General features: G+C 35.1%; 2 protein-coding genes across 2 annotated transcripts; one reads left to right on the top strand and one right to left on the bottom strand.

The window, feature by feature from the left end:
• The first annotated feature begins 6,649 nt into the window (after positions 1-6,649).
• LOC112045660 (coiled-coil and C2 domain-containing protein 2A) lies at positions 6,650-14,389 on the top strand. The gene is made up of 11 exons (XM_024081933.2): positions 6,650-7,448; positions 7,829-9,649; positions 9,747-9,937; positions 10,035-10,155; positions 10,229-10,397; positions 10,646-11,248; positions 11,783-12,097; positions 12,715-12,792; positions 12,898-13,049; positions 13,484-13,601; positions 13,885-14,389. The coding sequence occupies exons 1-11, from the start codon at positions 7,051-7,053 to the stop codon at positions 14,068-14,070; spliced, it is 4,152 nt and encodes a 1,383-aa protein (XP_023937701.2). The 5' UTR covers positions 6,650-7,050; the 3' UTR covers positions 14,071-14,389.
• Positions 14,390-15,104: 715 nt separating this feature from the next.
• Positions 15,105-26,283, bottom strand: LOC112045664 (diphosphoinositol polyphosphate phosphohydrolase 2). Its single transcript, XM_024081942.2, has 3 exons — positions 25,864-26,283; positions 25,626-25,781; positions 15,105-20,693 (listed from the first exon to the last, which is right to left on the bottom strand). The coding sequence occupies exons 1-3, from the start codon at positions 25,960-25,962 to the stop codon at positions 20,481-20,483; spliced, it is 468 nt and encodes a 155-aa protein (XP_023937710.2). The 5' UTR covers positions 25,963-26,283; the 3' UTR covers positions 15,105-20,480.
• Between the last annotated feature and the right edge of the window lie 1,215 nt (positions 26,284-27,498).

A 27,498-nucleotide genomic window follows, 5' to 3' on the forward strand; every position in this document is an offset into this window, starting at 1 on the left:
GCGACCAAGTCTCGGAACCATAGGTCATCACTGGCAACACGCACTGTTCGAAGACTTTTGTCTTCAGGCACTGAGGAATTTCGGACGAAAAGATGTCGCGAAGCTTCCCGAATGCAGCCCAGCCGAGTTGGATTCGACGGTTCACCTCTTTCTCGAAATTAGACCTACCTAACTGGATCATATGTCCTAGGTATATGTATTCGTCTACAATTTCGAGTGCAGCGTTCTCAACTATAACTGGGTGGAGCGATACATGAGCATTACACATTATTTTTGTTTTGCCCATGTTCATTTTCAGGCCCACCTGTTGAGAAACGCTGCTGAGGTCATTGAGCATGGTACTAAGGTCATCCAGAGTCTGTGCCATGATGACTACATCATCCGCGAACCGCAGTTGAGTGATGTACTCGCCATTGATGTTGATGCCAAGTCCGCTCCAGTCCAGAAGCTTAAAGACGTCTTCCAGTGCGGCGGTAAATAGCTTCGGAGAGATCACATCTCCCTGACGCACTCCTCGCTGCAACTGGATTGGCCTCGTAGTCTGATCCTGAATACGGACTGACATAGTGGCGTTTTCGTACAAGCACTTCAACGCTTGGATATACCTGTAATCAATTCGGCATCTCTGCAATGACCTTAGCACAGCCCAGGTTTCCACCGAATCGAAGGCTTTCTCATAGTCCACAAACGCTAAGCAAAGTGGCTGGTTATACTCGTGAGTCTTCTGTATAACCTGCCGCAGCGTATGGATGTGGTCTATGGTACTAAAGCCTTTTCGGAAACCGGCTTGTTCGGGAGGCTGGAAGTCGTCAAACCTATTAGCGAGACGATTCGTAATGACTCTCGAGAACAATTTGTAAACATGGCTTAGCAGCGAGATGGGTCTGTAATTCTTCAGCAAGGTGTTGTCACCTTTTTTGAAGAACAGAACCACCACGCTCCTATGCCACGCCTCAGGCGTCGTGCCCTCGTGAATGACGGAATTGAACAATCGCTGAAGGACTTTAAGTATCGGTTTTCCACCCGCTTTCAGGAGTTCTGCTGTGATTCCGTCCTCACCTGGCGCCTTATTGTTCTTCAGGTGTTTGAGAGCCACACTAATCTCGTATAGGCTGACGTCCGGGATATCTTCGGTATAGTGTCGGGTCAACTTGGCTCTGGGGTCTTTAGCCAAATTGGCAACAGGCTGCTGAGTAGTCGTGTATAGCTGTCCATAGAACTTCTCGACCTCACTTAATAACTCGGGCTTGGAAGAAATTAGATTACCGTGTTCGGTCTTCAAACGCGTCAGCTGCCTCTGTCCAATAGACAGATCTCTGGCGAAAACTTTCGAGCCTCGATTATTTTCAATCGCATTTTTAATACGCTCGGTATTGAAATTTCGCAAGTCGCTGGTTTGCGACTTAGAGATCTGTCTACTGATTTGTCGGTATTTTGACGCATCTGCTGAAGACTGTAATCTCATTTCTTGCCTCTCTTCCATGAGTTTAAGTGTTTGGTCCGAGAACTTTTTGGTTCTTTTCGCACGGTGGGTCTTATAGAACTTAGACCCAACGGAATGGACAGTTTCCACGAACCTGTTGTTCAGATCGTCCACAGTTTCGCAATTTGCTAGGCAATCAAAGCGGTTCTGCAGTTCTAGTTGAAAGGACTCGGGGTTTTGAATATGGGCACGAGTAGGTCGGAGCGTAGACTTCACCAGTCGATACCGTTCCAGCTGAATGTTGATATTCAACGTGCCTCTAACCATTCGGTGATCGCTACCGGTTTTCACCCTATGGATCACAGAAACATCGTTGAATATTTGCCGTCTGGTAGACAAGATGAAGTCGATCTCGTTTTTCGTGGAACCATCGGGGCTCATCCAGGTCCATTTCCTGTGTGGTGGCTTCTTGAAGAAGGAGTTCATCATAAAGAGGCCCTCCTTCTCCATGAAGTCAGCCAACATTTGGCCCCTATCGTTCCGTTGCCCATATCCAAATCGTCCCACTTTCAACTCTGAACCGCTACGTTCGCCCAGCTTTGCGTTAAAATCCCCCATCACAACATTGTAATAAGAGTTTGAGGCATGTATGGCTTTAGAAATATCCTCATACAATACCTCTACCTCCTCGTCGGGATGTGTCGAGGTCGGTGCGTAAACCTGTATAACCTTCAACGAATACCGTTTGGTAATTCGGAGGACCAGGAACGCTACCCTGCTCGACACACTCTCGACTTTTACAACATTGTTCACGAGGGACTTGTGAACGATAAATCCGACACCACCCTGGGACTGTTGGTCGCCCTCCCGGTAGTAGAGCATGTTGCCGGATTCAAGGATTATCGAGCCCTCCCCCTCTCTTCGGACTTCAGACAATCCTATGATATCCCAGTGCAACTTGCTCATAACTTCTTCCAGCTCGATGACCTTTTCGTCGGACCTCAAAGTGCGTGCGTTGTATGTTGCCAGGTCTAGTCGTCGGGGTTGGCAGCGGAATCTCTGCCGGAGATTCTTAACACCCCTTGCCCCGCCGTTACCATAACCGCTGCCAGAGCCAGGAATAGCGGGGCTGCCGGGGACTAGGGGCTGTGTTTTGTTTTTGCCGTCCATACAAAGTTTTGCCCAGTACTGACCACGCTGGGCATGCGGGTTGGTCAGCGCAGTGCTAGATTACTCGCGCCGGTGTCGCTGCTGCCCGACACCGGCCTGAGGCATTTCGTAATCTAGCCTGTGGGAATGGATATACCGCCATTCGTCGGTCGGTCGGTAGAGCGCATAGCCCCACTTATTATGCGCAAGCCAATGTTTTGAATAACATCAAGTTTTTTTAATAATGTGGAATTGGCTTGCATATATGCAAGGAAACTATAATCAAAGTGACTTCTGACCATGCTTTTATATAATAGAGATAGGACTTTAGGATCAGAGCCCCAAAACGTTCCCGTCAAACATCTCAATAAATTAATGCCTTTTAACGCATTTTTGCTAATATAATTAATATGTCTGTCAAATTTTAATTTATTATCGATAATTACACCCAAAAATTTCTTTTGATTTACAAATGGAATATCTGTACCATTATATTTGATGTTATTCCCCACTGGGCTGCCAAAAATCATACATGAACTTTTGGAAGTATTGATATTTAATTTTAACAAATTTTTATAATAAGACTGCAACTGGAACAGTGCAGAATTAATAGTATTTTTAGCTATTTCTATATTTCTATTTACACTATACATTAACAAGTCATCCGCAAATTGTAAAATTTTAACATCTCCTAATAAAAAATTTTCAATTTGTGAGGTGTATAAATTATACAAAATTGGTGACAATGCTGAACCTTGCATAAGACCTTTACTAGTTTGGTTTATCCCATGGAGTATATTATTGTACTTAACATAAAAGTGTCTATTATTAAAAAAATTTGAAAGCCATTTTAACATTTTTCCAGGGATACCGATTTCATGAAGACAATTGATGAGCTGGTTTAAGTCCACATTATCATAAGCCCCCTCTATATCCAAAAATATACATACTGCTGTGGATTTAGACAATTGACAATTCTGCATATCATATATAAATGAAGTTATACTCTCTGATGCGCTTTTACCTCTACGGAAACCATATTGAAAACCTGGTAATAAATTATTAGTTTCTACAAAGTAGTCCAATCTTAGTTTAAGCATTACTTCAAACAATTTTCCTATGCAAGAAGTCAGCGATATAGGTCTGTAAGAATTGCAATCGTCTTCAGGTTTATCTTGTTTCAAAATTGGAATTATACATTGAATCTTCCAACTCTCTGGAATACATTGAGAAAGCCATAACTTGTTAAAAATATTAAGTAAAGCTATTTGACCTGCTTTATGTAACTTTTTAAACATTATATAAGGAATGTCGTCTAATCCTGGTGCAGATTCCTTTCTTGATTGAAGTGCTATATTGAATTCTGCATAGGTGAATGGATTTAGTAGCCACATGGAATTTTCATTGTCATTGTTGTATTCAAAAACAGAGTTGATTAAGTTTGTGTTATTATTATTCTGTTTAAGTTTTGAGATGAAATTTGGAATCCATACATCATTTTTAAGTTTCGGTTGGTTATTTATTCGTTTAAATCTTTTCATATAATTCCATATATAAGTTATAGGAGTGTATCTATTAAATGATGAACAAAGTTTATTCCAACTATCTTTCTTTGCTTTTTTAATGATTATTATTTTAAGTGCATCTATTTTTTTATAATTTATATAATTTACCATTAACCCTACTCGCCTATATAATTGTAAAGCCTCTTTGGAATTTTTAACTGCTACAGCACAATTTTCATCCCACCAAGGAGCGGGAGCTTTAATAGTTCTTGGACCCTCAAATTTAACAAGCGGAATACATTCTTTTTTTAAAATGTTCAAAATTTCACAAAATTTGTTATATGACTGTAAAGGATCTAGTTCATTAAATGTCATATACTCAAAATACTCCTTGGATTTCTTAAAATATTTATCCCAATCTGCTTTATTATATAAAAATTTCTCTACTTTATCATTGACAGAAAATTTAGATGGAATTAAGTTAATTTTTGTGAATGTGGGATAGTGGTAACTACCCAAAGTGTCTACACCTACTGTCCATTCACATAACGGAGCGAGCACTGGGCTCACTCCAGTTATGTCAATAGCAGAACTATTTGCATATGGTCTCTGAAGTGTAGTAGACCTACCAGAATTTAATATGCACAGATCCTGTTCATCAAAAATATCAAATAGGCTTCTACCCCTTGAATTTGTACTATGGCAACCAAAAGAAATATGATGTGCATTAAAGTCTCCTGCTACTAAACAGGGCTTTGGCATATCACTGATGATACTTTTAAGTCTATTGATTTTACATTTATTTTTATTTTTAGGTGGACAATAAACACAAAGTATTGATAAGTCACCAACATTGGTTCCTAAAGAAATTGCTATGGATTGAACATCTTCATAAAATTTTGTTTTCAAAAGTTTATATTTAAATGTATTTCTTAATAAAATACCTACACCACCATGTTCATTCTTTGCATTTTTTCCAACAAAGTTATAGCCTGGGATTTTTACAAGATTACTAGAGTTTTTAAGCCAAGTTTCATTTAATAATAAAATATCAATATTTTCCTGTGTTAAAAATGTTTTTACTAAGGGTTTTTTATTATTAATACTCTGAATGTTATGTTGAGCAATAATGAGCTTTGAAGCCATTAAACTTTATTCAAATGTTTCAAAAATGCTTCTTTAATTTTACTTGTGCTTTTTATGTCATTTGAGTTTCCTATAGTAACTAATGTATTAATTATTGCGGATAATATTTTTTTATTATTAATGATATCTGAATAAGAAATATCTAAATTTTCTTGTGTGTCTAGTTTAGATTGGTGGAATTTTTGCTGTATTTGTTGAGGCTTCGGGAGAGTAGGAAAATTAACACTATTAATTTCAATTACCTTAGCATAAGATTGTTTATTTTTTTCTAATCTCGCTGCCTTTATAGGGCAAGTTTTGGATATGGCTAAGTGAGCTCCACCACAATTACTGCACTTCAATGTATCAGCCGTGCATGCTTTGTAGTGGTGTTCACCAGCACAGCGTGAACAGACCTGTATATTTTTGCATATTTTCCCATAGTGATTAAATCTCATACATTTAAAACATTGCATTAGTGGAGGAATATATGTATAGACCTTATAACGCCAATTGTCTAAATATATATATTGTGGTAAAGTTGTTCCTGCAAAAATTACACTAATAGTTGACAAAGGAACAACATCGTCTACAACCTTTTTCATGAATCGTCTTACACCAATAATCTCACACTCTGAAGAAAGTTTATTAAATAGTTCATGGTTACTGGACTCTTTAGGTATAAACCTGACAACCCCCACCCTCTCCACAGAAGATGCCGGGATGAAGGCACGAAGATTGTAAACCGTTAGGCATTCATGTTTGAGAAAATCATTGGCTGCTGTTGCTTGTTTGAATACTAACATTATTTTGTTAGCATTAATGCGCCTGCTCTCATAGATACCTTTTACTTGTTTAAAGTATTTGGACACAACTAATGGGTTTTTGTTCCCCAATTTAATTTCCGCCTCACTGCTTTCCACAAACACTGGGAATTCCGCGTTAGTGCTATTATCCGTGTAGGCTCTGCTATAACCTGCTTTTATATAGGGTTTATATTTTAAACTCTCGTCCTCACCAGACTTATGTACTTTACGTTTTTTTCTGTCTAGCCTTTCGTGGGCATCACCATCACTGTCTGACGGCATTTTGCCTGATTTAATTTACATTTGTACACTTTATTTCACACGTATATTACTGAAAAAATTTTAAATTAAAATTTTTCAATTTTAAAAGCGCGCTTGTCGATTCCCGCCAAAAATCCTCCCTTTTTGTTTTTGCACAGCACACTGCACAGATTAAAAGATACTTTTAAGTTTTGACTTTTGACGTTTGACGTGCTTTCACCATGGTGCTTTTGAGTTTTTGACATTGGTTGGTCTCTTGGTCATTCATTGACATTGACATAATGATTTTTATTTTAATAACAAGATTCTGGGTTCTAGTTTTTTTGAGCCCATTGACATAATGACTAAAGACCGAGGACATTGATTATTATGCATGGGTAGGTTGCGAAAATAAATTAGTAGGTACAGAAATCAGACAACAAGCACACATTAAATTATGAGTTCGAATCCGGGTATCCTCAATAAACGACAGACTTTTTAGTTAATGAATTTGGAAAAAAACGTGAACGTGAATGTGTAAAATATATGTACCTTCACTTCTTCTCCTTGGAGTATATATTCTTTTCTACATGGGCTAGGTAGAGTTAGGGCTAGGATTTATAAACTCGTATGTACCATAGATTTAAGAGTCGATACAGAGTACCTATATGTACCTACAAAGGTACCTACTCTTTGCGCCCGTGTTTGTGTTTTCGTGTTTCTATGGAAACGTTAACTTATAATACTATACTATTTCAATATCATTGAATTGAATAGTAAATTAACATTTAATCCCATAAAAATGGCTGAAAACAATATAGCATTGCATTATTTCAATAAAAATACATTTCAACAAAGCGATTCAGAAGAGTATCACGAAATAGGCCATGAGGCATTAGAGGAAACCCTATTCTTCCCTAAAGTTCCCGTCAAACCTATCAAGGAATACGATTTCTTCACAGTGTATGATACGAGCAATTTAAAAAAACGCCCACCAAAAAAGAAGAAAAGGAGAAAAGAAAGTAAATCAAAAACTATAATAGACGTAATACATTCAGAGTTAGCAAGCAAAAGTATTCTCATCGAGAATAATATCGTCATAATTGATTCCAAACAGCGCGAAAATTATTTAGAAAAATTAACCCGAATCCATCCAATATCAAAGTCAGTTGGATCTCGAAACTTAGATGCTGAAAATGGGTAACTAAAAATATTTAACTAATATTTTATTTTTAAAGAATATATCTCCATATCCTTTTTTGTAGGACCAATATTCCCGTTTTCCTTCAATTAGTCAGAAAAACTGAGCTAAGAATGGGTAAGACAATAGTCCAGCGGACGGGTATCGAACCTATGACCTCAAAGGACATTTAACCATGTATGAAATGCATACTAAGTATTTATACACATGGTTATTTTATAGTAATTTTATATATACATGGTTATTTTATAGTAACTTATGTTAGCAGAAATACACATAAAATGAACATTTTGAATTTTCGTGATTACCTACAGATAGATAACGACATACAGATTTAGATTTTTATTGCTAAAAATATTTTTAACCTCCAAACTTGCAGATTAAACAGCCACAAAATAGATTATATCAGTCCAGTGTTTCCTCGAGTAGTAGAAAATAATGGCAGCAAGGAATCAACTGTACCAGTACAATACACAGAACCATCATTATTTAGTGGCATAGCCTCAGAATACTTAGAAAGCGGCATTAAGCAGTCGCCCAAATTCTTTGATATTGTATTAAAAAATATTAGATTTAAGCATCACCATGAATTCACTCTTGAAAAGTTGTGTTCACTAAAGTTAGTGGAATATTATGATAAATATGAAAGCACGGCGAATTCAATAAAAGAGCTAATCAGACAAATTGACGTTAATAGGAGAACAGCGATAAGTTTAAAAGAAAAGCTGACAAAAATAAGTCCCCATAGAAAAGAAGAAACAAAATATGATAAAAATGTACTAAAATATACAAAAAATATGGTAGACTTAAAGGAGAAATATTATCATTCATTAGATGAACAGAAGGATAATATACATAGAATTATGTCTCTCTGGGCAGATATTGAATCAATAAGAGAAAAATGTGGCTTTACAAAAACCGATTTATTTTTAGAAATTTGTAATAAAGAAATGGAGCAAAGTGAATACGAAAAGCAGTGGAACAAGGTTTTTGAGGTAGAATATTCTGATATGATACTTAAAATTGAACACGATTTTATAAATAGCTATCTGGAATATAAGGAATTTAAACGCCAAAGAAACGAACAACATAACATTATAAAACCAAAGTTAGACATAGATTATGATAAATTAAAAGAAACCGTAGAATCATTGGTTAATTCCATGGTATTGAAAACAAACATTAACTTATTATTAAAAAGAGATCGCAGTCTAATAAGCAGTGCAAACAATCTAAGGAAATCCTCATTTGTAAATAACTACTGCTTCAAAGTCTACGTAGATGATCTTTTTGTTTGTGAAACTGATAGTTATGTATGTAAGGAAGATCATGGTGATATCGATTTCATTGAACATTTATCAATAGAAATACTTCCGTATAATAAATCGTTGAGCATTGTTTTATTTGAAAACAATGAAGAAATGTCTTCGTTTCAAATTAAGCTTCCTGACATTAAGAAAAATTCTATTGAAACTAATTTGATGAATACTTTTGTATTTAATAAAATTGAGGAACCAAGTACTAGATATATTGGCAGTGGATATGACATTAAAGAAATTGCTGCTAGAAATAAAGTTAGATTAAAGTCAAGCAATTTATTCAAAGGTGAATTAATGACAAGCTGCGATGTAAATATTCAGTTGGGTTGGAATAATAAGTATAATGACAGTGGATTTGAATCTATTAGGTCACATATGGATACTAGGCGTCTAATCAATCAGTTACTTCTTGGTAAAAATGAGTTATGTCTGAACAAAATAACGGAAATAATAAATAATTTGTATAATACTAATATCGAAGACAATCAAAATATAATGATTGCATTAAAAGGCATTTGTAAAAGTAGACTTAACATTGATAACAGTTTTAATTTTAATATGAATGATGGAGAATTAATTAGATTTAAATTGTTACGTCTAAGATCAACTGGTGGTCTTGTAGATTCAGAAAATAAAAGTATACCATTATTTACAAGTCAAATGTCTACAGAATTGTTAAGTTGTCTAGAAAAAAGTCAACAAAAACATTTAGTATATCACAATATTAAAAAAGAAACTGATAATACAATTGACGTACAGAGATTCGTAGGAATGAAATTTATTGAAAAGCTAAACAAAAATGTCATGAAAACAGTAAATGATCATCTATTAAAGGTCACTTATAAAGATGTCGTGAGAGACTACGAAGAACTGAGTTTAAGGTAAATATGGATACTACTAAGTATACTAAGTATATATAAAAACATTTTAAATTAAAGTTAAAATTATGTAATTGAATGATGATGGTTTGTTTTGCAGAGCGTTGTTTTCAAACCAAATAAATCTAACATTAGGAGCTGCTAGTAGTGTATCCAAACATAAACTTATAAAAGATAGTTTAATGACGGAGCAAGAAATTTATGTAACGGCATATAAAGCGTATAATTTGACATGCAGAAGTGAGGTGACCATAGCAGACGATGAATATGATTGCGATAATAATATAGCAGGTAAAATTATGTGAAATATTAATATAAGCGCGATTTGTATATTGTTTTGAACTGTCGTATGTATGTTTGCTAATATATATTTTTTTAATATTTTAAGGTTTTAAAATTCATGCGCTTCGACCATTCGTACAAGTCAGCTATCACGGCATAAGCGCTCAAACTGTTACAGCGATAGGTCGGCATCCATCATGGAATCAGATACTCAAAATTAAAACAAGGTTAAAAATTATAATTATAGTAAATTCATTAAAACCTTAAGAACTTGAAATTTTCCGCCTTTTCAATTTTCAGGTTGGAGCCATTATCATCGCTTCACATCAATATTTACGATCAATGCAAGGAGCATCTCAACAAAACGTACTCCGATGACCAATCTCAAAGTACCGTCATTTATCGCAAATTTAACAAATGGCTTGGGACTATCAATATACCAATGCAGACTGTTTTAAGTTTGGGAAATGTAATATCTACTTTTGCTTTTAATTTATAATTATATTGAAATGTCTGAAAGATAGGTACTCATACTATAACTTTTGGTTTAGATAAATATAGATTAGACCATGGAAAAGCAATAATTCCTACATCTTGTCGCAAAAATAAAATTTGAGATAATATGAAATCTCATTTTCTAAGTTAGAGATATGAAATAAATGGCTTTGCTGTACAAAAAAAAAGGAAGCAGGCTCTAAACTCTGGTTATAATTTTAGGTCCGAGGTACATTCAAAGTGAGCCTACCCCCGTTGCTTTTTGGCTATGAAAACTCTAAGCTAAAACAAGGAGGATCAAAAATTTCTGAGCTATCTCGACTGATGAAGAAAGAATCAAGTTTTCTAGCTCTTCAAATATCGACAAGCATATCTCATTTAGGAGGAATTGAAACCTATCGCCAACCGATTACAAATGACTCGGAACCCAATTTTATCATAAGACATCTGAATGAGTTTGTAACAGAGTACATAAAGGAATTTCCCACAAGAAATATTTCTCTAACATTCATTGATAGTACGGGAAAGAATAAATGCGTTTCCGAGTTCTTACAAACAATTCCCGTCCCCGGTTATGAATGTTTTCCAATAGACCCGAAGAAGACTGAATCAGCTCGTTCAAAAAGTTCTGGCTATTCGAAAAGTTCCTCTTCAAAAAGCAGTAGAAAGAAGTCCTCAAATGACGACAAGGAGTCATTGAGTGTTGATACTTATAAAGGTGGCGAAAATCAATTGATGAAGTATGTAGATGCTGTAGTCAGATATGTATCGCTGATACCGACGTACGAAATGGTGGAGCCATATGTTGTCTCTTTGATGGGAGTGGTAATAACTGTGATTTTCTTCTAGAATTAAAATACTATGACCTTTTGGGCGAATTTCACAAACCTAGCGAAAACTGGATCTTTAATCTTTACTTAGGTACCTAGTACCTGCTTACAAAAAGCACCAAAAAACGATTCTCAATATTAAATATTCAGATTTTTTTTTCTTATGACGCTAATCTTCGAATGTACCCACTATCGGAATTGTGCTGTTGCCTAGAGCTTAAGCTTAGATCAAAATTTAAGTCTGTTCATTAAATTCTGATGTAGAGAAAAAAAGCTTTCCGAAAAAGGCTGTTTTTAGGCGAATTTTTGCACATTCGTTGCCGGGCTTAACCAAAATTGCGGTGTTTTGAGCCTCAATATCTCCACGATAATGGACTCTACACCATTAGCTCATGCATTCGATCTTATCCCACTGGAGTATTGTCGTAACCACTCCCAACACTGTCTCTTCAACTAATTGGGGAAGATCGGAAATATTGGTCATTCTTAAATAAAATAAGGCAAGTATTCTAAAAATATAATATTACAGGAACTTTTGAAGGTGCTTTATGGCTCTCCATTAGACCACGCAATTTTATTGGCAAGTTTCTTCCTCCATCTGCAAATTAAATGCTGGATCGTAATTGGCTTTGCCTTACCTCGCGGTTTGAGCGGTTATGTGTTGGTCCAACACTATCGTAACAAGATATTGAAATGCAACGATGAGATGAGAACTACGGGCATTTGCGGTGGAGATGAAGGATTCGCTTGGTACATTTACGACGCGGTGGCGGGCGAGAGATATGAGCTGAGAGAAATTGGATGTCCGTTGAAAACAGTCAGTTATGTTTTCGATTCGGAAAATGTAAGCAAGTTTTTCTTTTATCATACATAGAGATAGAGATAGAGAGTATATGAAATAGATTTCCATAATAACTATCAGGGGGTGATTAGTGATCGATACCTACTGATGCCAAAAATGCAATCAGTAAAAGTTTTGTCTGTCTGTCTGTTTGTTCGTTATAGAAACAAAAACTACTGGACGGATTTTAACAAAATTTGGTACATTTATTCTTCATACTCCTGGGCAGGTTATAGTATACTTTTCATCACGCTACGATCAATAGGAGCAGAGCAGTGAAGAAAAATGTTTTTTACAGCGATACTACTGTAAGGGCTGGATTAAAGAGGTCTAAGGGCGGACGAAGTCTCGGGCGTCCGCTAGTCATACATAGAGATATTAGTAGGTAATTGTATATAAGCTCTTTAACTGCTTCGTTTGGTCCTTTGCTTCGGATCAAATTAATTTTTCTATGAATTCGGATCGTCTAGTCTAGGGTTCGAGTCCCGAGCTTTTCAACACGCTGCACGCTGCAATCTTAGATAGCGTTTTTACATAATTGATAATATTGAATTGAGACCACAGTAAACCATTAACTAATCGTTGAGTAAAATAAAAAATGTAAGTACTTTAAATTTCAGATATGGGTCAATGTACAGTCAGCACAAGACTGTGAAAATGTGTGCCTTAATTTTTCCAAGTCCTCAGAATGGCAAACCGTAAGTTTTTAAAATTCATTAAGTATTTATATAATGTTTCTAATTTGATAAACTACTTTGTTCATTAATTTTTAAAGAACACAAACAAAACCAATAACTTTTCAGGTTTTCAACAAACCTTTATTTATCACAAGACCAATAAGCGACAATTTGTACAGCAAACCGGAAAATGTCGAAAGTCTTCGAGAAACGTTGGAAACGAAAATCAAAAACAAAATTCAAAAATGGCGGTCGCATGTCAAAACTATTTGGAATAGGTAACTACATCGCGTACAAAGTTTAATACATTTAACCTAATTAACACAAAAATAGAATCTATGAGGCCCTCAAGGATATGTTAATTTAGTCCTACAAAGTATAATATTCGCAAAATTCGCACGTTCAAATTATGAAAGTAGCGTCATAACACCTTAGTCCGGACTCCGGACTAAAGTAGAGTGGATAGACCCTTTGCCTATCATACCACCCACTGTGACACTGTCTCACTCACTAAAACTCAAACGCAGGTTCACTTCTGCAAATGCGTTGCCCATTCTGATGCTTAATTCTGTCTATTCTTGCGCCCCCGAGAGTCTACGCCCTGTGCCTGGGCTGGGTACTGATGCTACCCTATTTATTGTATGATTTTTTTTTTTAAATCTACTGGCGTCAGGCAATTACATAATAATCAATGGAATAATCATTAATTTAGATATTGTAGCACCCTGTTGAGAGAAATGCTGCCCCATTGGGAATATTGGTCATTTAACCCGGCAGAAATACAGCCGAACCCTGGAAATCGTTTGAAACAATTTATGGCTACTTACAAGGTAACATGATTATTTTATTTATTTTTTACATTATAATACTGACCACCGGAACAAAAGGCAGTTGTGAGGAATAAGCTATATTTTATCCGCCATTCATAAGCACGAAAGAGATTTATCTCAATTTTCTTCAAAGTGCATCTAATCACTACTGAGTACAGTTCACTTTACTTTTGAGGCCTAAATCCCAGTACATGTTTATAATTTAAGCCGTAAATGTCTATAGTCTATGATTAACAATGCATTAACTGTTTAATCTATAGTTCCTGTACGTGCCATTTTTCAGATGTACGGTTTCCCGCTGAACGTGCCATATTTGAATTCGAAGCTTATAATTTCGAGGATAAAATCCACAGCGATTTACATAAACGATGATCCAAACGTTGAATTTGGCCTGGGCATCGAAGTGTACGGCTATCCGAACAATGTATTAAGTGTTTGGGTGTTCCTTGCGAGCATAACAAGAATTTAATATTGATTTAATAAACTACTAAATAAAATACAATGTTCATTTCTGATAAATAATTCCTGGGGCAATATTCCTGTCAGAGTTAGATTTACCTATGCCTACATATCATAATATACTTACTCGTCACAATATGCATCTTTTTTTATTCTTTACAAGTTAGCCCTTGACTACAATCTCACCTAACCTTAAGTGATGATCTAATATGGAAGTGGGCTAACTTGATAGGAGGATGAAAATACACATCCATTTCGGTTTCTACACGACATCGGAACGCTAAATCGCTTGGCGATACGCCTTTGCCTTTATAATGATAACTAGCTTCGGCCGAGATTCAATTCCTGGACCAACTAAGAAAACCTCAATCGGCCCAAGTCTTAATCGTCAAAGGATAAAGCGTATTTTTTGTGGTGATAACTTCTTAAGGGAAGGTAAACCGATTGGCAACGTAACGCGTCGGCGCCCCTTTGTCTGGCTTCCCTATCTCCCATGCATACGACAGCAGGTTTAAGTTATCACTTCCGCCGTGAATCCCGAAACGCGCACGTTTCATTTAAATATTTTCCCCGGCATAATAACAGAAATCGTATCCCTAGACACTCCAACCTACCTTATCTACGTCCTATGATCTATAGCAGCATTGAGCATGGGCTGACATTCTCTTCCCTTTTATAGAATGAATGAAAATTAACTGCAGCCTTAGCATTCATTCGCACGAGTTCTTTTTTTATCGGATGCGTTAAAAAAGCGTTCAAATATAATATGAAGTCAATGAAGGTTCATTTCCAACGCCCAAAATTGAAAATGCATCACTAGTCGATAAAAAAGGGACGTGTTTTAAACTCTTTCTTGTTATCATATACTTAGGAACGCATATTGCATTTGAAACGCTTTTTTAACGTCTGTAAAAAAAAAACTCGTGCAAATGAGGGCTAAGGCTGCAGTTAATTTTCATGCTTTCGTGCGAATGAGGGTTTAGTAGTAGATGCACCCTGCAGACATTGTCCAGGATCGGAGGTAGGCAATTCAAAAACGAAACCCCTTACAGAAGAGCAATATAAAATTTATTCTTTAAAACTCATTCAGGAATCTTAATAAAAAAACCGACCAAATAAATTTAGTAAGTAAAATAATAAATAGAGATTGTATGTCTTTTCGTTTTAATGCTAACAAAATAAAATAAACATTTACTTATTCCATCATCGCAGAATGTATAAAAATATAAGTAAAAATAGACATAAAACGGGAGAAAATAGGGATGTTACAAGAGTTACGTGTATCTAGCGATTACAGTAAAGTTGTCCGCCATTGCTAAGCCAGAGTGCAGACAACGAAGCCATAGACATTTTGCAGTACCGTCTTACTCTATGGTGACTTCCGCTCGTCACGTCCTAAACGTATTTACAAGTACATATACGTGCAAAAGCAATGCAAACAACCAAAGTGAGTCTTGTAAATAACATACATACTGTCTAAGCGTAGATTTAGAAATATTTAAACAAAACATGTTGATTTTAATCTATTCTGAAACACGGCTAAAACTCACTTAAGAATCCCAGCTCATGACTAACGGTCCGGTATGGGTTCGAAACTAGTCGGGCTTACTCCGACATTGTATGACGTGAGAAGAGAGACGTTTTAGCCGTGTTTCATAATATGCATAACACTCGCAATGGTCTAAATTCTAAAAAAACATGTTTACACTCGCACTATTACATAGACCACTTACATAACTCAGCCATATAAGTAACGACTGTCGTCGATAACAGTACAGAAGTTTTCTTCAGCAAGACTGTCACAATTAAAGGCCATTCAATCAGTAACTCGAAGGTATTAACAAATAAAATGCTCTTCTAGAAAATCAATAATGACGACACCGACACACTATGTAGAGTACGCGCTAGATAAGTCTGGGCGCGACTGGGGGCGCAATTATATTGCCAGCGTTAGTGATCTATTTTACCCGCCAAGAGATAGATAGAGATAGGCGACAAGATTTAGTCACTTATGATTAATTCCGATTTTGGACACGCGCAAACTTATCGTGCGCATACTTTAGCAGAATTAAAATGTCTCCCAGGGTAAAAACATTTTAACCCTGAGAGACATAAATGTTTTTAAATAACACTATTAGATTGCGACAAAATATAAAAAAAAAATACTCCTTTTTATTCTACGGCCTGAATATGAAAATAGCCTATGTTGAAACAAAGGAACTAATTTCTTCTATTAGCATATTCGCCCCCATACCAGGTATTTTTATATTTGGTGCCAGCTGGCCTATGTAACAGTTGACAATCCTGAGTTATGAATTCAAAAAGACTGTTCGTAAGGTAAGGTGACCCTATTCGCGTTTGCATTCCTTTGTCACGTATAATTTACTGACATGTAAAATTCGTCATTCGTCTCATTTTATTCTTAGGCGATATGATTTTGGAATAAAAATGTTCCTTTTTATGAAAAATATACACAATTGTCTGTTAAAAATTACCGAATGGCCAGGAAATGTATATACTAATTGATGCGCTGATTTAGGCTATCAAACCATATAACATCTGTTTGGGTTACAAAACTCATTTTAATAAAACAAATAGTGTGATCTTCGTTCTTCACCTTTCAATCTATTCCAAAGACATATCGCCCTCATGTTCACAGCAACATTAAAACTTAAGCATATCAATAACTACACTTAATAATTTTAAAGAATACTATCAACTATAGCACATTGTCAGAAAATAAAACTATTTCAGCAAGCTAACTACATTTTGTTCTACTTAAAAATTATATATATATATATAATTTTTTTTTTGTAATTTTTCGATTTTCAAACATTCTTAACAAATGTTGAAAACGCTTGAATCCATTAATGATTTAGTTAAAAAAATACAAAAGCTTCGAGTCATTCACAGACAGCCAATATGGTAATGGGTCTACTTTTGACAGCTGCTACAGATTATAATATGGTCTTAAATAATCTTGATTTATGTTTATCTTTCTCTGATACACTCTCTCTTTCTCTTATGAGTTGATAACTAAAACTAAGTAAACAGTTATCAACTTATAAGAGAAAGAGATCAACGCTTGTTTACAATAACATGGTAAAACTATTTAAGTTTCTAAGCTAATTTTAGAGTGTAAGCCTTAAATTTGAAATTGTCTATGCCTTGTATATGAAACCCATTCTGTTATTTGTCAGTCCCAAACTATGTAACAGAATGTAAAAAAGTAAATGTTTAAAGTCTATATGCGCATTTAGAGCTCAATATTTAGTAAAAAAAAACTAATACTACGACCAGAGTTCATTGTTTTTAAATTAATAAATCTAGTGGAGGTTTTAAAGTCCTTTTTTTGAGAAGTACTTTTTCTTGCAATAGTCGTCTCCTGAACTGAAGTTTAAGTCTATGGTTAGTTAACTCAAATTCTGTATTTTCTACATGATCTAACTCTATAGAGTTATGGTTCATATCGTCATATCTTTGCTTTTGTTCTTCGCATCCTTTTGACCAACGCTCACGCTTAACAAATGCCGGTAAAATCGCTCAACCTTTGACAACTTGTTAAAATTAAAATGAAACCATGCACGCTGTACACTCTCGCCTGCGATTTCAGTTTGCGTCTTGACTTCCATGAAAATCCACATCCTTTATCGCGGTATTTAAAAATGATCGACAACAACTGAATGTTTTTATGTACCAGGTACATTCAAGATTACGCCGAGAGTGTAGATGATGTTGGGTCTAATATTTAAAAAGCAATATGGCTGACATACATAATAGTTTCCAAGCTATAAATAAATTGGTAGTAAAGAACACATTAAAATATACATTCACACATTAAATTACTCCCAATTCGTAAGATACGTAACAACACATAAGTTAGCATCCACCACATACAAAGTAATCAATATCAGCTGTTTTTCTTCATGGTTCCAGCTAGATGTTTTTTTTTAAATATAACTGGTTTATGGCTGTGGATTCTTGTCATTTTGAGCCTGGTTAGTTGCTAATTATGCTGTTTAAATATGTATATTCTAAACTCATCATCATCATCATCTCAATCATATGAATTATAGAAACGCTGTTGTTGCAACAACGCAAATATTTCAGAACATCAATTTGGTTTACATTTAAATGCAACTAATTTAGCAATTACACTGTCAATATTAATTTTAATTTACCTAGTTATCGACTCATAAGAGAAAGAGGTCCCCTCCCCGAGATATAGTCATTGCCAATAACCAATCTATTAATAGTTTGGTTATTGATTAACATAACCAGATATGACCATAAAGTTACAAAATCCTCGTACTTTTTATTCTGTTATAGATATGAGCTAAGACACTATAGAGCTCACCTGACAATTTCTTTCCATCAAAGTAATACAACAACATTTATTATTATTTTTCATCACACACTCAAGTAGCAACGCATATCAACTGAGCTCTAGTTAGCAAATGATCCAGATCAACAATTACGATTTTTTACAATAACTGATCAATTGTAACAGAAGTATGCTGTACTTTACAAAGTATTGCTAAAATGGTAATATGCTATGTTATATCAAATGAATATGTTGATGATAATAATAATAATTTAACATACCAATATCATGTTTAAAATTAAGATAAAATAATTACCTAATTGATAAAAGACCTGGATTAATAGTTAATGATGAACTTACCAACAATTTATAACCTCAAAAGCGCAATCAAATATGAGATAAAGTATAATGAAAGAATTATGAATTTAAAATATGAAGAGAACTGTAAAAGAGGATTTTTTTTTCAAATTTAAAATCTCCAGTAAAATATTTCTATTTAAAGGCTTAACTTATTCACACTTTACTATTATTGTTTATCTATTCTTAAGTATATTATAAAAAGGAAATATTTAATTGATTGCATTGCATTGAATAGGCTCTGAAACTAATAAACCGATTTTAAAAATTCTTTCACTGTTGGGAAGCTACACCATCCCAGAGTACTACCAGTATAGGCTATATTTTATCCCCGTATTCCTATGGGAACGGAAACCACGCGGGTGAAACCGCGCGCCGTCTGCGAGTGATAAATATGGTTAGTATAAACATTATTATATGTAAATACATTGTTCATTTATTGTTCAAATAAATCTTTATTGGTAGTAATAAGCGAGGGATAAGACATATCCTAGCCATTAAATGCACATTCATTGTTTGATACAGTTATAAAATAACAAAAAAGCTACTAAAAATCAGGAATGTCTTTAAAACCAAATCATATACATGATAACAAATGATAATTATTATATTATATTTAATTTTAGGTAAATTTTATAAGATTTATCTGATACTAGCAGATGCATACACGCAAGTTACTCCTGTACCCATGGGAATGTACTCGATATGTACTCCCTGATAATGCAGCTTTCCATAGGTGAAAGAATTTATAGTGCAGATTCATTGGTTGAGCTGTGAAACTCACAACTCACATTTGCATTTATAATATTACTAGCGGACACCGCGACTTTGTCCTTAGACTTCTTTAATCCGGCCCTGTCGCAAAATCCGTTCTTAGTGGACGTCTACTATTTTATGAACTACCCCCCTGCAAGATTGTACATCAAGATGGTTTTACTTATGAGTAAAAAAGGTTGCGCTTTCAAGGTTATAAATGAATACATCCAACTAACGTTAGGAGCGAGCCGCAGACGGCACTGCACAGATCTAAAGCCTACGAGACGCAGTGCGTTTATTCTTATCTTAGCCTATTGTCCGCTTCAAATTGTTCATTGCTTTTTGACAAATCTGACATGTCATTGTTTAAAAATTGAGATGTGTTTGAACATGAATAATTAACAAATAAAAGTTGTGTTGTATACAAAAAGATAGCTGGGGCGAATTTGAAACATATATATGCAGTCAAATTAACATAAGGGTCCTTACAGAATATTGCAGCCTTGCCTTTATTATCCAAATATTTGTTAGTTACAATTAAAGAGATATTTTGGGTTGTTTTAGGTTGGAAAAATCTCAGTTCAGTGTACTGCAAGGAAAAATATTAAGTGTGTGTTCTATATTCTAAACCTGATTTCTACTGGAACATTGGTGGAATATTGATAATACCAAATAAAATATCATGCTTTAAAAAAAAATACACAATGGAACATGTCCTACCAAGTCTCTATATATGCTCAATGTAATGGACTTGTTACCAAGAGGTCTTCGGGGGTATTGTACCCACACTGAACAGTCTTTTCTGACTAGTTGGAGAGGAATGGGCATATTTGTCATATAAAAGAAAAGCGGCAAATGCACTTAAAACAGTGCCGCCCTGTCCATCAACTCTCTAGGCAAATAAAAAACGAACTCAATTTGACAGTGACTTGACAGACGTGTCAAAAGCAATGCGCGATCGTCGCGCGGGTGGTGCGGTACGCTTAGCTGCCGGGGTCGTCGGGGGTCTTCTTGGAGCGGCGCAGCTGTTGCAGGTAGTGGCGCTGGATGGGCTTGTGCAGCGCGAGCTGCGCCAGCGCGTCGTCGATGCTGAACCACTGGCGCTTGCGGCCCATCAGCCGCGAGTCCTCCCACTCCGCCAGCTCCTGCGTCACCGTCATCACGTACACCTCCGTGCGGTGCTTGTGCTCGCGGTTCTGTCGGCAACAACGTTACTCCATTTAATCGTCGTCATCAACCCATATTCGGCTCACTGCTGAGCTCGAGTCTCCTCTCAGAATGAGAGGGGTTAGACCAATAGCACGCTGGCCCAATGCGGATTGGCAGACTTCCCACACGCAGAGAATTGAGATAATTCTTTGGTATGCAGGTTTCCTCACGATGTTCTCCTTCACCGATTGAGACACGTGATATTTAATTTCTTAAAATGCACACAACTGAAAAGTTGGAGGTGCATGACCCGGACCGGATTCGAACCCACACCCTCCGGAATCGGAGGCAGAGGTCATATCCACTGGGCTATCACAGCTCTCATTTAATACTAGCCGACAACCGTAGCTTCGTCCACATGAAAGTCTGTTTATTGATTGTGCTTATATCACAAGACGTATGCTAATAGTAGAGAAATTTTGTAGAAGTGACAGTGTATCTGCGATGACTACTTTCGGATGCACAGGAACACCTTTTCGCACAAAAACACCGGCGAAAATTCACTAATTTGTAATAAGGGCGTTCAAACAAAATTACAGATAGTATATTTACTATTTGTGTGTTTATGTTTAAACTTTACATAATAAAAGTGTCACAACTCATGTTGAATGTAAGGAGCTGAAAATTACACGATTTTTTATTTACCTTAAAATGTTTCATAAAATTACTTTACGTTAAAAATTAAATCGATCGATCGAAAGATAACACCAGAAACTAAGAATATTTCTTTAAAAATTTTGTAACCCCAAAGTAATCTCCTCTCAAAGGAACCTTCCCTTCCAAGGGAAGTGTTTGTCGAAGTTCTTTGTTATTAAGATCATTGACTGAGACGACTATCAGAACAATATACGCGCGGTTGACTCAACATTCCACACGGCGGTTAACTCGTCAGCAAGGTCCAAGTAAGAGTATTTTAATACTTTTTCCTTTTCAGATTTTCCAGGTTATTGTCCTGTGTAACAGTAATATCAACAGTTACTGAACGGCGAACGGATCGTCCGATTAGCGTTATAACAGGTGTCAGAGATAACGATGGTTCGTTCTCAGTACCTAAAGCATGCACTGGTATTTTCAAGACCTTACCAAGTTGTACCTAAAGTACGGCATCTCAAAATCGAGGCCTTACTGAAGAGCAAGCTATTGGTGGATTATTCTGGCTAATTGATTTGTTCCCCAGACTCTCCAAGACGATGACTCGCCAATCTTCGTAAATAATTGCACAGAATAAGCCCTCGATCTCCTCAAAGACCAAAGAGCTCACCAAATTGCAACCAAGATCCAGAGGTTATTTGATATACATCTATAAGTAAGGGCCTTGTATAATCTTCCATGCAATTTCTTACATTTCTAGTTTCATTTAAAGAGAAATCAGTATTTTTTAAGCTTTTATTCACCTGTTTAACCCTTTAGTTGCAATGTGATATGATTTAACAAGCTTTTACAGAAATTATCGTAATTTTGTTGTTACAACAGATATTTTCCTCAAGCAACACAGAAGTGTTAATCTATTTAGGTATATGACTGTTGTTCCAACAATGTTCAAATTCCAACAAAAAACACTAGAAAACAGAGTGATCGCTCTAAGACACAAAGTAATTAACTTATAGTGATTAAAGTGGATTAGAATCAACACCAACCTATTACAAAGATTACACTGTCACGACATCAGCTTTTATTAGCTTGCCAACCTAATTAATAATTACGGCAAGAAAATATAAAGTAAAATTTTCTTCTACTAATTGCATACGTAGTATAATAACCATGTGTAGTAAGTAGGTACGCACCAAATTGCAGCTCTGACATTGCGACACTGAACTGTTGTATTTCGTTCTTTGAGATAGGACTCTAATACATGACGATAATGTGTTAATATTTTACACTAGCTGACGTCACGCGGTTTCACCCGCGTGGTTCCCGTTCCCGTAGGAATATGGGGATAATATATAGCCTATAGCCTTCCTCAATAAATGGGCTATCTAACACTGAAAGAATTTTTCAAATAGGATCGTTAGTTCCTGAGATTATCGCGTTCAATCAAACAAACAAACTCTTCAGCTTTATAATATTAGTATAGATACCTACTAGCGGACGCTCGCGACTTCCTCCGCGTGGTAATCGATGTAAACTATCAACCCTTATTTCATTCGCTTCTATTTCGGTATAAATTATACAGGGTGTCCCGTAATGAATGGATGAAAAACAAATGGTAGATACACCACCTAATTATCTAAAACTAATTTGAATAGGTTTCCCAAAATGCAAGGGTGACCAAGTTATATTTCTTTTTCGGATTTTTCAAATTTTCCTATCTTTAATCAGTTTTTACAATGCTGTGGCTGCTGTAATTATATTGGATAGAAGCAGGCGTTACTTTGCGGAAGTTCATCATGATTATATAATGATTTATTTATTTTGCTATCATCCGCGAAAAGTCGACGAACCCATGCGACAACGTCACCCAGGTCCGACAAAATATCCTCTACGAGATATTGACTCTACAACGTGCTTTGCAATTGCACGTTGTAGAGTCAACATCTCCTGAGGATGCTCCGGTTTCGGAGTGAAACGTACGTAGAGGGTATTTTGTCGGACCTGGGTGACGTTGTCGCATGGGTTCGTCGACTTTTCGCGGATGATAGCAAAATAAATAAATCATTATATAATCATGCTGTAATTATGATTTAAAAGATCTGATTTTTGTTAGTTACGGAATAAATTACCAACGTACTATAATACTACTTTTATAAATGTTTTATTTGTTTTGTAGAAGAAGCTTTGAATGCAATAATTATTTTTCTTTCATTAAGATGACCTGAATTAAAAAAATATTATTATTATTTGTCCTGTAAAAAAAAAATATGGGACTGAAGTGTAACATCATTTTAAAAACTTGTACACTTTTCGAGGTTTATAAATTTATATAAAATTTGTGTCTACTTTTTGTAGTTACAAAATGGCTGGTAAAAATGTATGGTCTGAATTTTCAATAGTAGAACAGTCGTTCCTTTTAAATTTCAGAGTCCTTTAGGTTTTATGAAGAGAATCTGATTTATTTGTTATGAATGTCTTAGTTTTCAAATATTTAGTTGTTATTGGTTTATATTGCACTATGGTTATTCTTAATTACAATATATTGTAGTTTTTTTAGTAATAAATAAATAAAATAAAACACAAAAGCAAAAGCGTACAGTATGATGCAAACTTAATGATGTTTAAGAACAACGCGAGTTAATCTGCGCAATACAAGATTTTAGGTATCAGCGGTAATAAGGATGCGGTAGCAGGGCATCACATCGCACGCCACAGCTTTTTTACGAGACATCACAAAGTTTGCATAAGTGACTAAGTTATATTTTTCAATGATGGAAATGTGTCAAATCTCAAAAAGAATTTGCAAATTAAATTGGCAGTGCCACAGAAAATAGTGTTGAAATAAACAAACAGAACTTAAAAAAAATAATGTAGATAAGCCGAAAGTTGACGGAAACCTTTATTTGTCTGACTCTAACTGGTTGACTAATGACATAATTGATTTGAATATTTTCTCAATAACTTCAGTTAATTATGTAACATCAATTTCAATTTAACCTATTTACCATTAAAATTAATTATAGTGATAAGTTGCAGTGCAATATTGTAAAAAATCTGGAGCACACACACACAAATGGAAAATACATTTTCCTTGTTAGATCACTTCACAGACTCCACATTTCCTTCATACTTTAACATGATAATCTTTTTAAAATAAAAATGGAACAGACTTTGAAGACATATTTCAGGTTTTTTCACATTCAATGAAAATGAAATAGGACCAATATAGAAGAAAGCTCTTTAAAACAAAAAGATTTTTCAAAATTGGTTAATAAATAACAAAGTTATGAGGTTTTAAACATTAAAAAAACATTAAGAACCTCCTCCTTTATTGAAGTTGGTTCAAAAAAAAAACCACTTTTAACAAATAATAAAACATTGAAGGAACACACATAAACGTTTGATTTGAACAAGTTTTGATTGTTTCAAATGTCTGGTTCAAAAAATTGTCTATCTCATGTTTATCTCATAAATTGAATAATTGCAATAAATCTTAAAAAAAAAACCTTGACATATTTTTATTACCAAATGAGTCCTTAATCAGGCTTTAAAATATTGAACTTTTTTCCAAGAAAGTTGACTTCTTTAAAGTTGGGATAGTTAAAGTTAAACCCCTTACCTCTGAGAGTTAGTTAATCTAGTCAGAGTTAAAGATGATTAGAAAATCTATCATTATTACCATAATTCTGCTTGCCAGCCTGCATTGGAGCAGTGTGGTAAGTAGACATTTCATATCTCCTTGCTTGCTCTGAGACTGAGCTCTGTAGTGGACTATTAAAATAAGCTGATATAAATAATTATGATATCCATACATAACAAATAAATCAGATTCTCTTCATAAAACCTAAAGGACTCTGAAATTTAAATGGAATAACTGTTCTACTATAATAACAAATTTTACAGTAATATTTTTAATAAATAAGTTAAATTAAGCCCTACAAGCAAAAATGCAAGATTTTCATATAAAATAGTAAAAGATAATTTAGATAAGTTTAATAGTAATTAGTTCCAATTAGCCCATTAGTACGAGTTATTTTATGTTATAGTTTATATAGCCTTAGGAGAGCTACATAGTCACTTTTGTGACTCAGCTTTTTGAAAGAGAATAAAAAGAAGTTAAATTATTCATTTTATTTCTCATTATAAAAGCTTGGATTAGAATTATTTATTTACTTTTTTCTTTTTATTTCAAATGTTTAAATTTATATTTATAAGCTTGGTTAAGGTTTTAAATATTTGTACAGAAATAAAATTGAATAATATGAACTCACCAATGTTATTGCCTTTGTCTGGTCATGCATAGAGGTTATAATAGAACACCAACTCACCTCAAACACTCCGAGGCAGCGGCCCAGCTTGCCGATGACGCCGGCCTCCTCCAGCACCTCCCTCATGGCGGTGACCGACGGCTCCTCCTCGGGCTCCACGCCGCCGCCGGGCACTATCCAGTTGTCGGGCCGCCGCGAAGATGTTACGAGCAACACCTGCACAAACAACAGCTGTAACTCTCACTAAGAACAATACAAAAGCACCTACTCGGGTACACCATCATACAGAGTCACTAACCTCAGTTTCGGCGTCCGATCGCACGCAGATGCAAGCCGCGCGACGCCTGAATCCCTCCTCGTCGTAAATCCGTATAGAATTAGGCTTCTCCTTCACCATTTTCACGTAACACGTAAACACGAACAAAAGATACGATTACAAACGAAAAGCAGACATCAAATTGAAAGAAAACTATAATCCGAACGAAATTATTTAGTGATCAACAAACGCCATAGTAGAAGTATCTGATATACGTATCCATTTTCGATTATTTTATGAGTTACACAATGTACATATAAAATGAAACTAAAAGAACAATAACACTACAATTAGAGCAATATTTCAGCTATAACTAGCTTTTGATCGCGTATTTCAAGCCCATGTTGAATGGTGCCTGACGTTTTCGATGGGAAAATCGAAATAGCTAGTTTTGGCAGTGTTGCCAGATGGGTCTTGAGAGAAGTTACCCGAAATATTAAAAAAAGTAACCTTTTTGTCTAAAAAGTAACCTTTTCACTAACTACTCTTGCTTTTTGCGTTCCACAGCATGGCTAAACCACCATTTCAGCCTCTAGGGGCTAAAGTATTTTTTTTTAATATCTATCTGTTACGAATACTAGCCAAGTTTGCCGCTACACAAGTACTAAATTAATAATAATAGAATTATCTTATGTAAGACCCTGATTGTTTGCCTTTTCCTCATGGAATAAGAAAAATAAAATTAAAGAGCAAGAATTTAAAAAAACAATTGACGTGAATAATAATTCATACTTGATTTTTTTAAGAAATTCAATGTTACTGGAACTTACTTATTTCACAACGTCAATTGTGACATCTTCATTTATAGTGAGAATTGTAACCTTATTTTGAAGATTGAACAAAAAGGAAACACCTCTTATACTATGGGTCTGTTCAACCCCTTGTTTAACAATCTATTCATATTTTTTACTGGAAAGGTATTAAAAGTTAATAGAATGTTAGTTAAATTGACACAGAAACATCAATGAGTTCTTGAGTACTTGTCCGCATTTCTTGATTTAACGACATTTCTGTTTTAGGTATACGAAATTGTAAGTTATTTCTAAAAATTCCTCAATATCACGTAAAAGTAACCTTTTTATTAATGTAACCTAAAAGTAACCAATGCAGTCAAAAAATCACCTAAAAGGTTACAAAAGTAACCTTCTGGCAACACTGAGTTTTGGAAAGCAAATTACGACGAGTCTAGTAACAGCTGACAGCCGGAAGCTATGAGCGTTGTTGCCATTAAATTATGATTAAATTAAACATAGTTTAACTGTGGATTTCAATCCAAAAATAATGGATAAACTTTCGAGCAAAATCCAGGCTTTATTTTTTCATATTCAAAGTTTTCTTATTTTTGTAATTACAATTTACATATATGGCTGTAAATTTTTGTATTACATCTACGGGAGTAATACTCTCAGACTAATTCCACAGGGACCTGCCTCGCTAGACGTCCCCCCCCCGGTCAAAGTATAAGATCAACGGTCTCTGAAGAATCGATGTTTCATAGTTGTATTCGTTTCAGTCGTGTAAAGCGTCGTTTTTTCCATCATTCAACTATACAACAAGGTATTTTTTACATAGCTCTTTAAACGTCAAACATGATTACAATTGAAACATCGATAAATA

The sequence above is a fragment of the Bicyclus anynana genome, chromosome 15 (genome assembly GCF_947172395.1).
Source record: "Bicyclus anynana chromosome 15, ilBicAnyn1.1, whole genome shotgun sequence".
In the NCBI taxonomy this organism is placed as follows: Eukaryota; Metazoa; Arthropoda; class Insecta; order Lepidoptera; family Nymphalidae; genus Bicyclus; species Bicyclus anynana.

Excerpts from the sequence above, each read along its gene's own strand:
- LOC112045660 (XM_024081933.2), top strand. The coding sequence starts at position 7,051 with ATGGCTGAAAACAATATAGCATTGCATTATTTCAATAAAAATACATTT. Across the intron at positions 7,449-7,828 it reads AACTTAGATGCTGAAAATGG|ATTAAACAGCCACAAAATAG; the intron begins GTAACTAAAAAT and ends CCAAACTTGCAG. Across the intron at positions 10,156-10,228 it reads ATACTCAAAATTAAAACAAG|GTTGGAGCCATTATCATCGC; the intron begins GTTAAAAATTAT and ends TTCAATTTTCAG.
- LOC112045664 (XM_024081942.2), bottom strand. The coding sequence starts at position 25,962 with ATGGTGAAGGAGAAGCCTAATTCTATACGGATTTACGACGAGGAGGGA. Across the intron at positions 25,782-25,863 it reads GATCGGACGCCGAAACTGAG|GTGTTGCTCGTAACATCTTC; the intron begins GTTAGTGACTCT and ends TTGTTTGTGCAG. Across the intron at positions 20,694-25,625 it reads GCTGCCTCGGAGTGTTTGAG|AACCGCGAGCACAAGCACCG; the intron begins GTGAGTTGGTGT and ends TGTTGCCGACAG.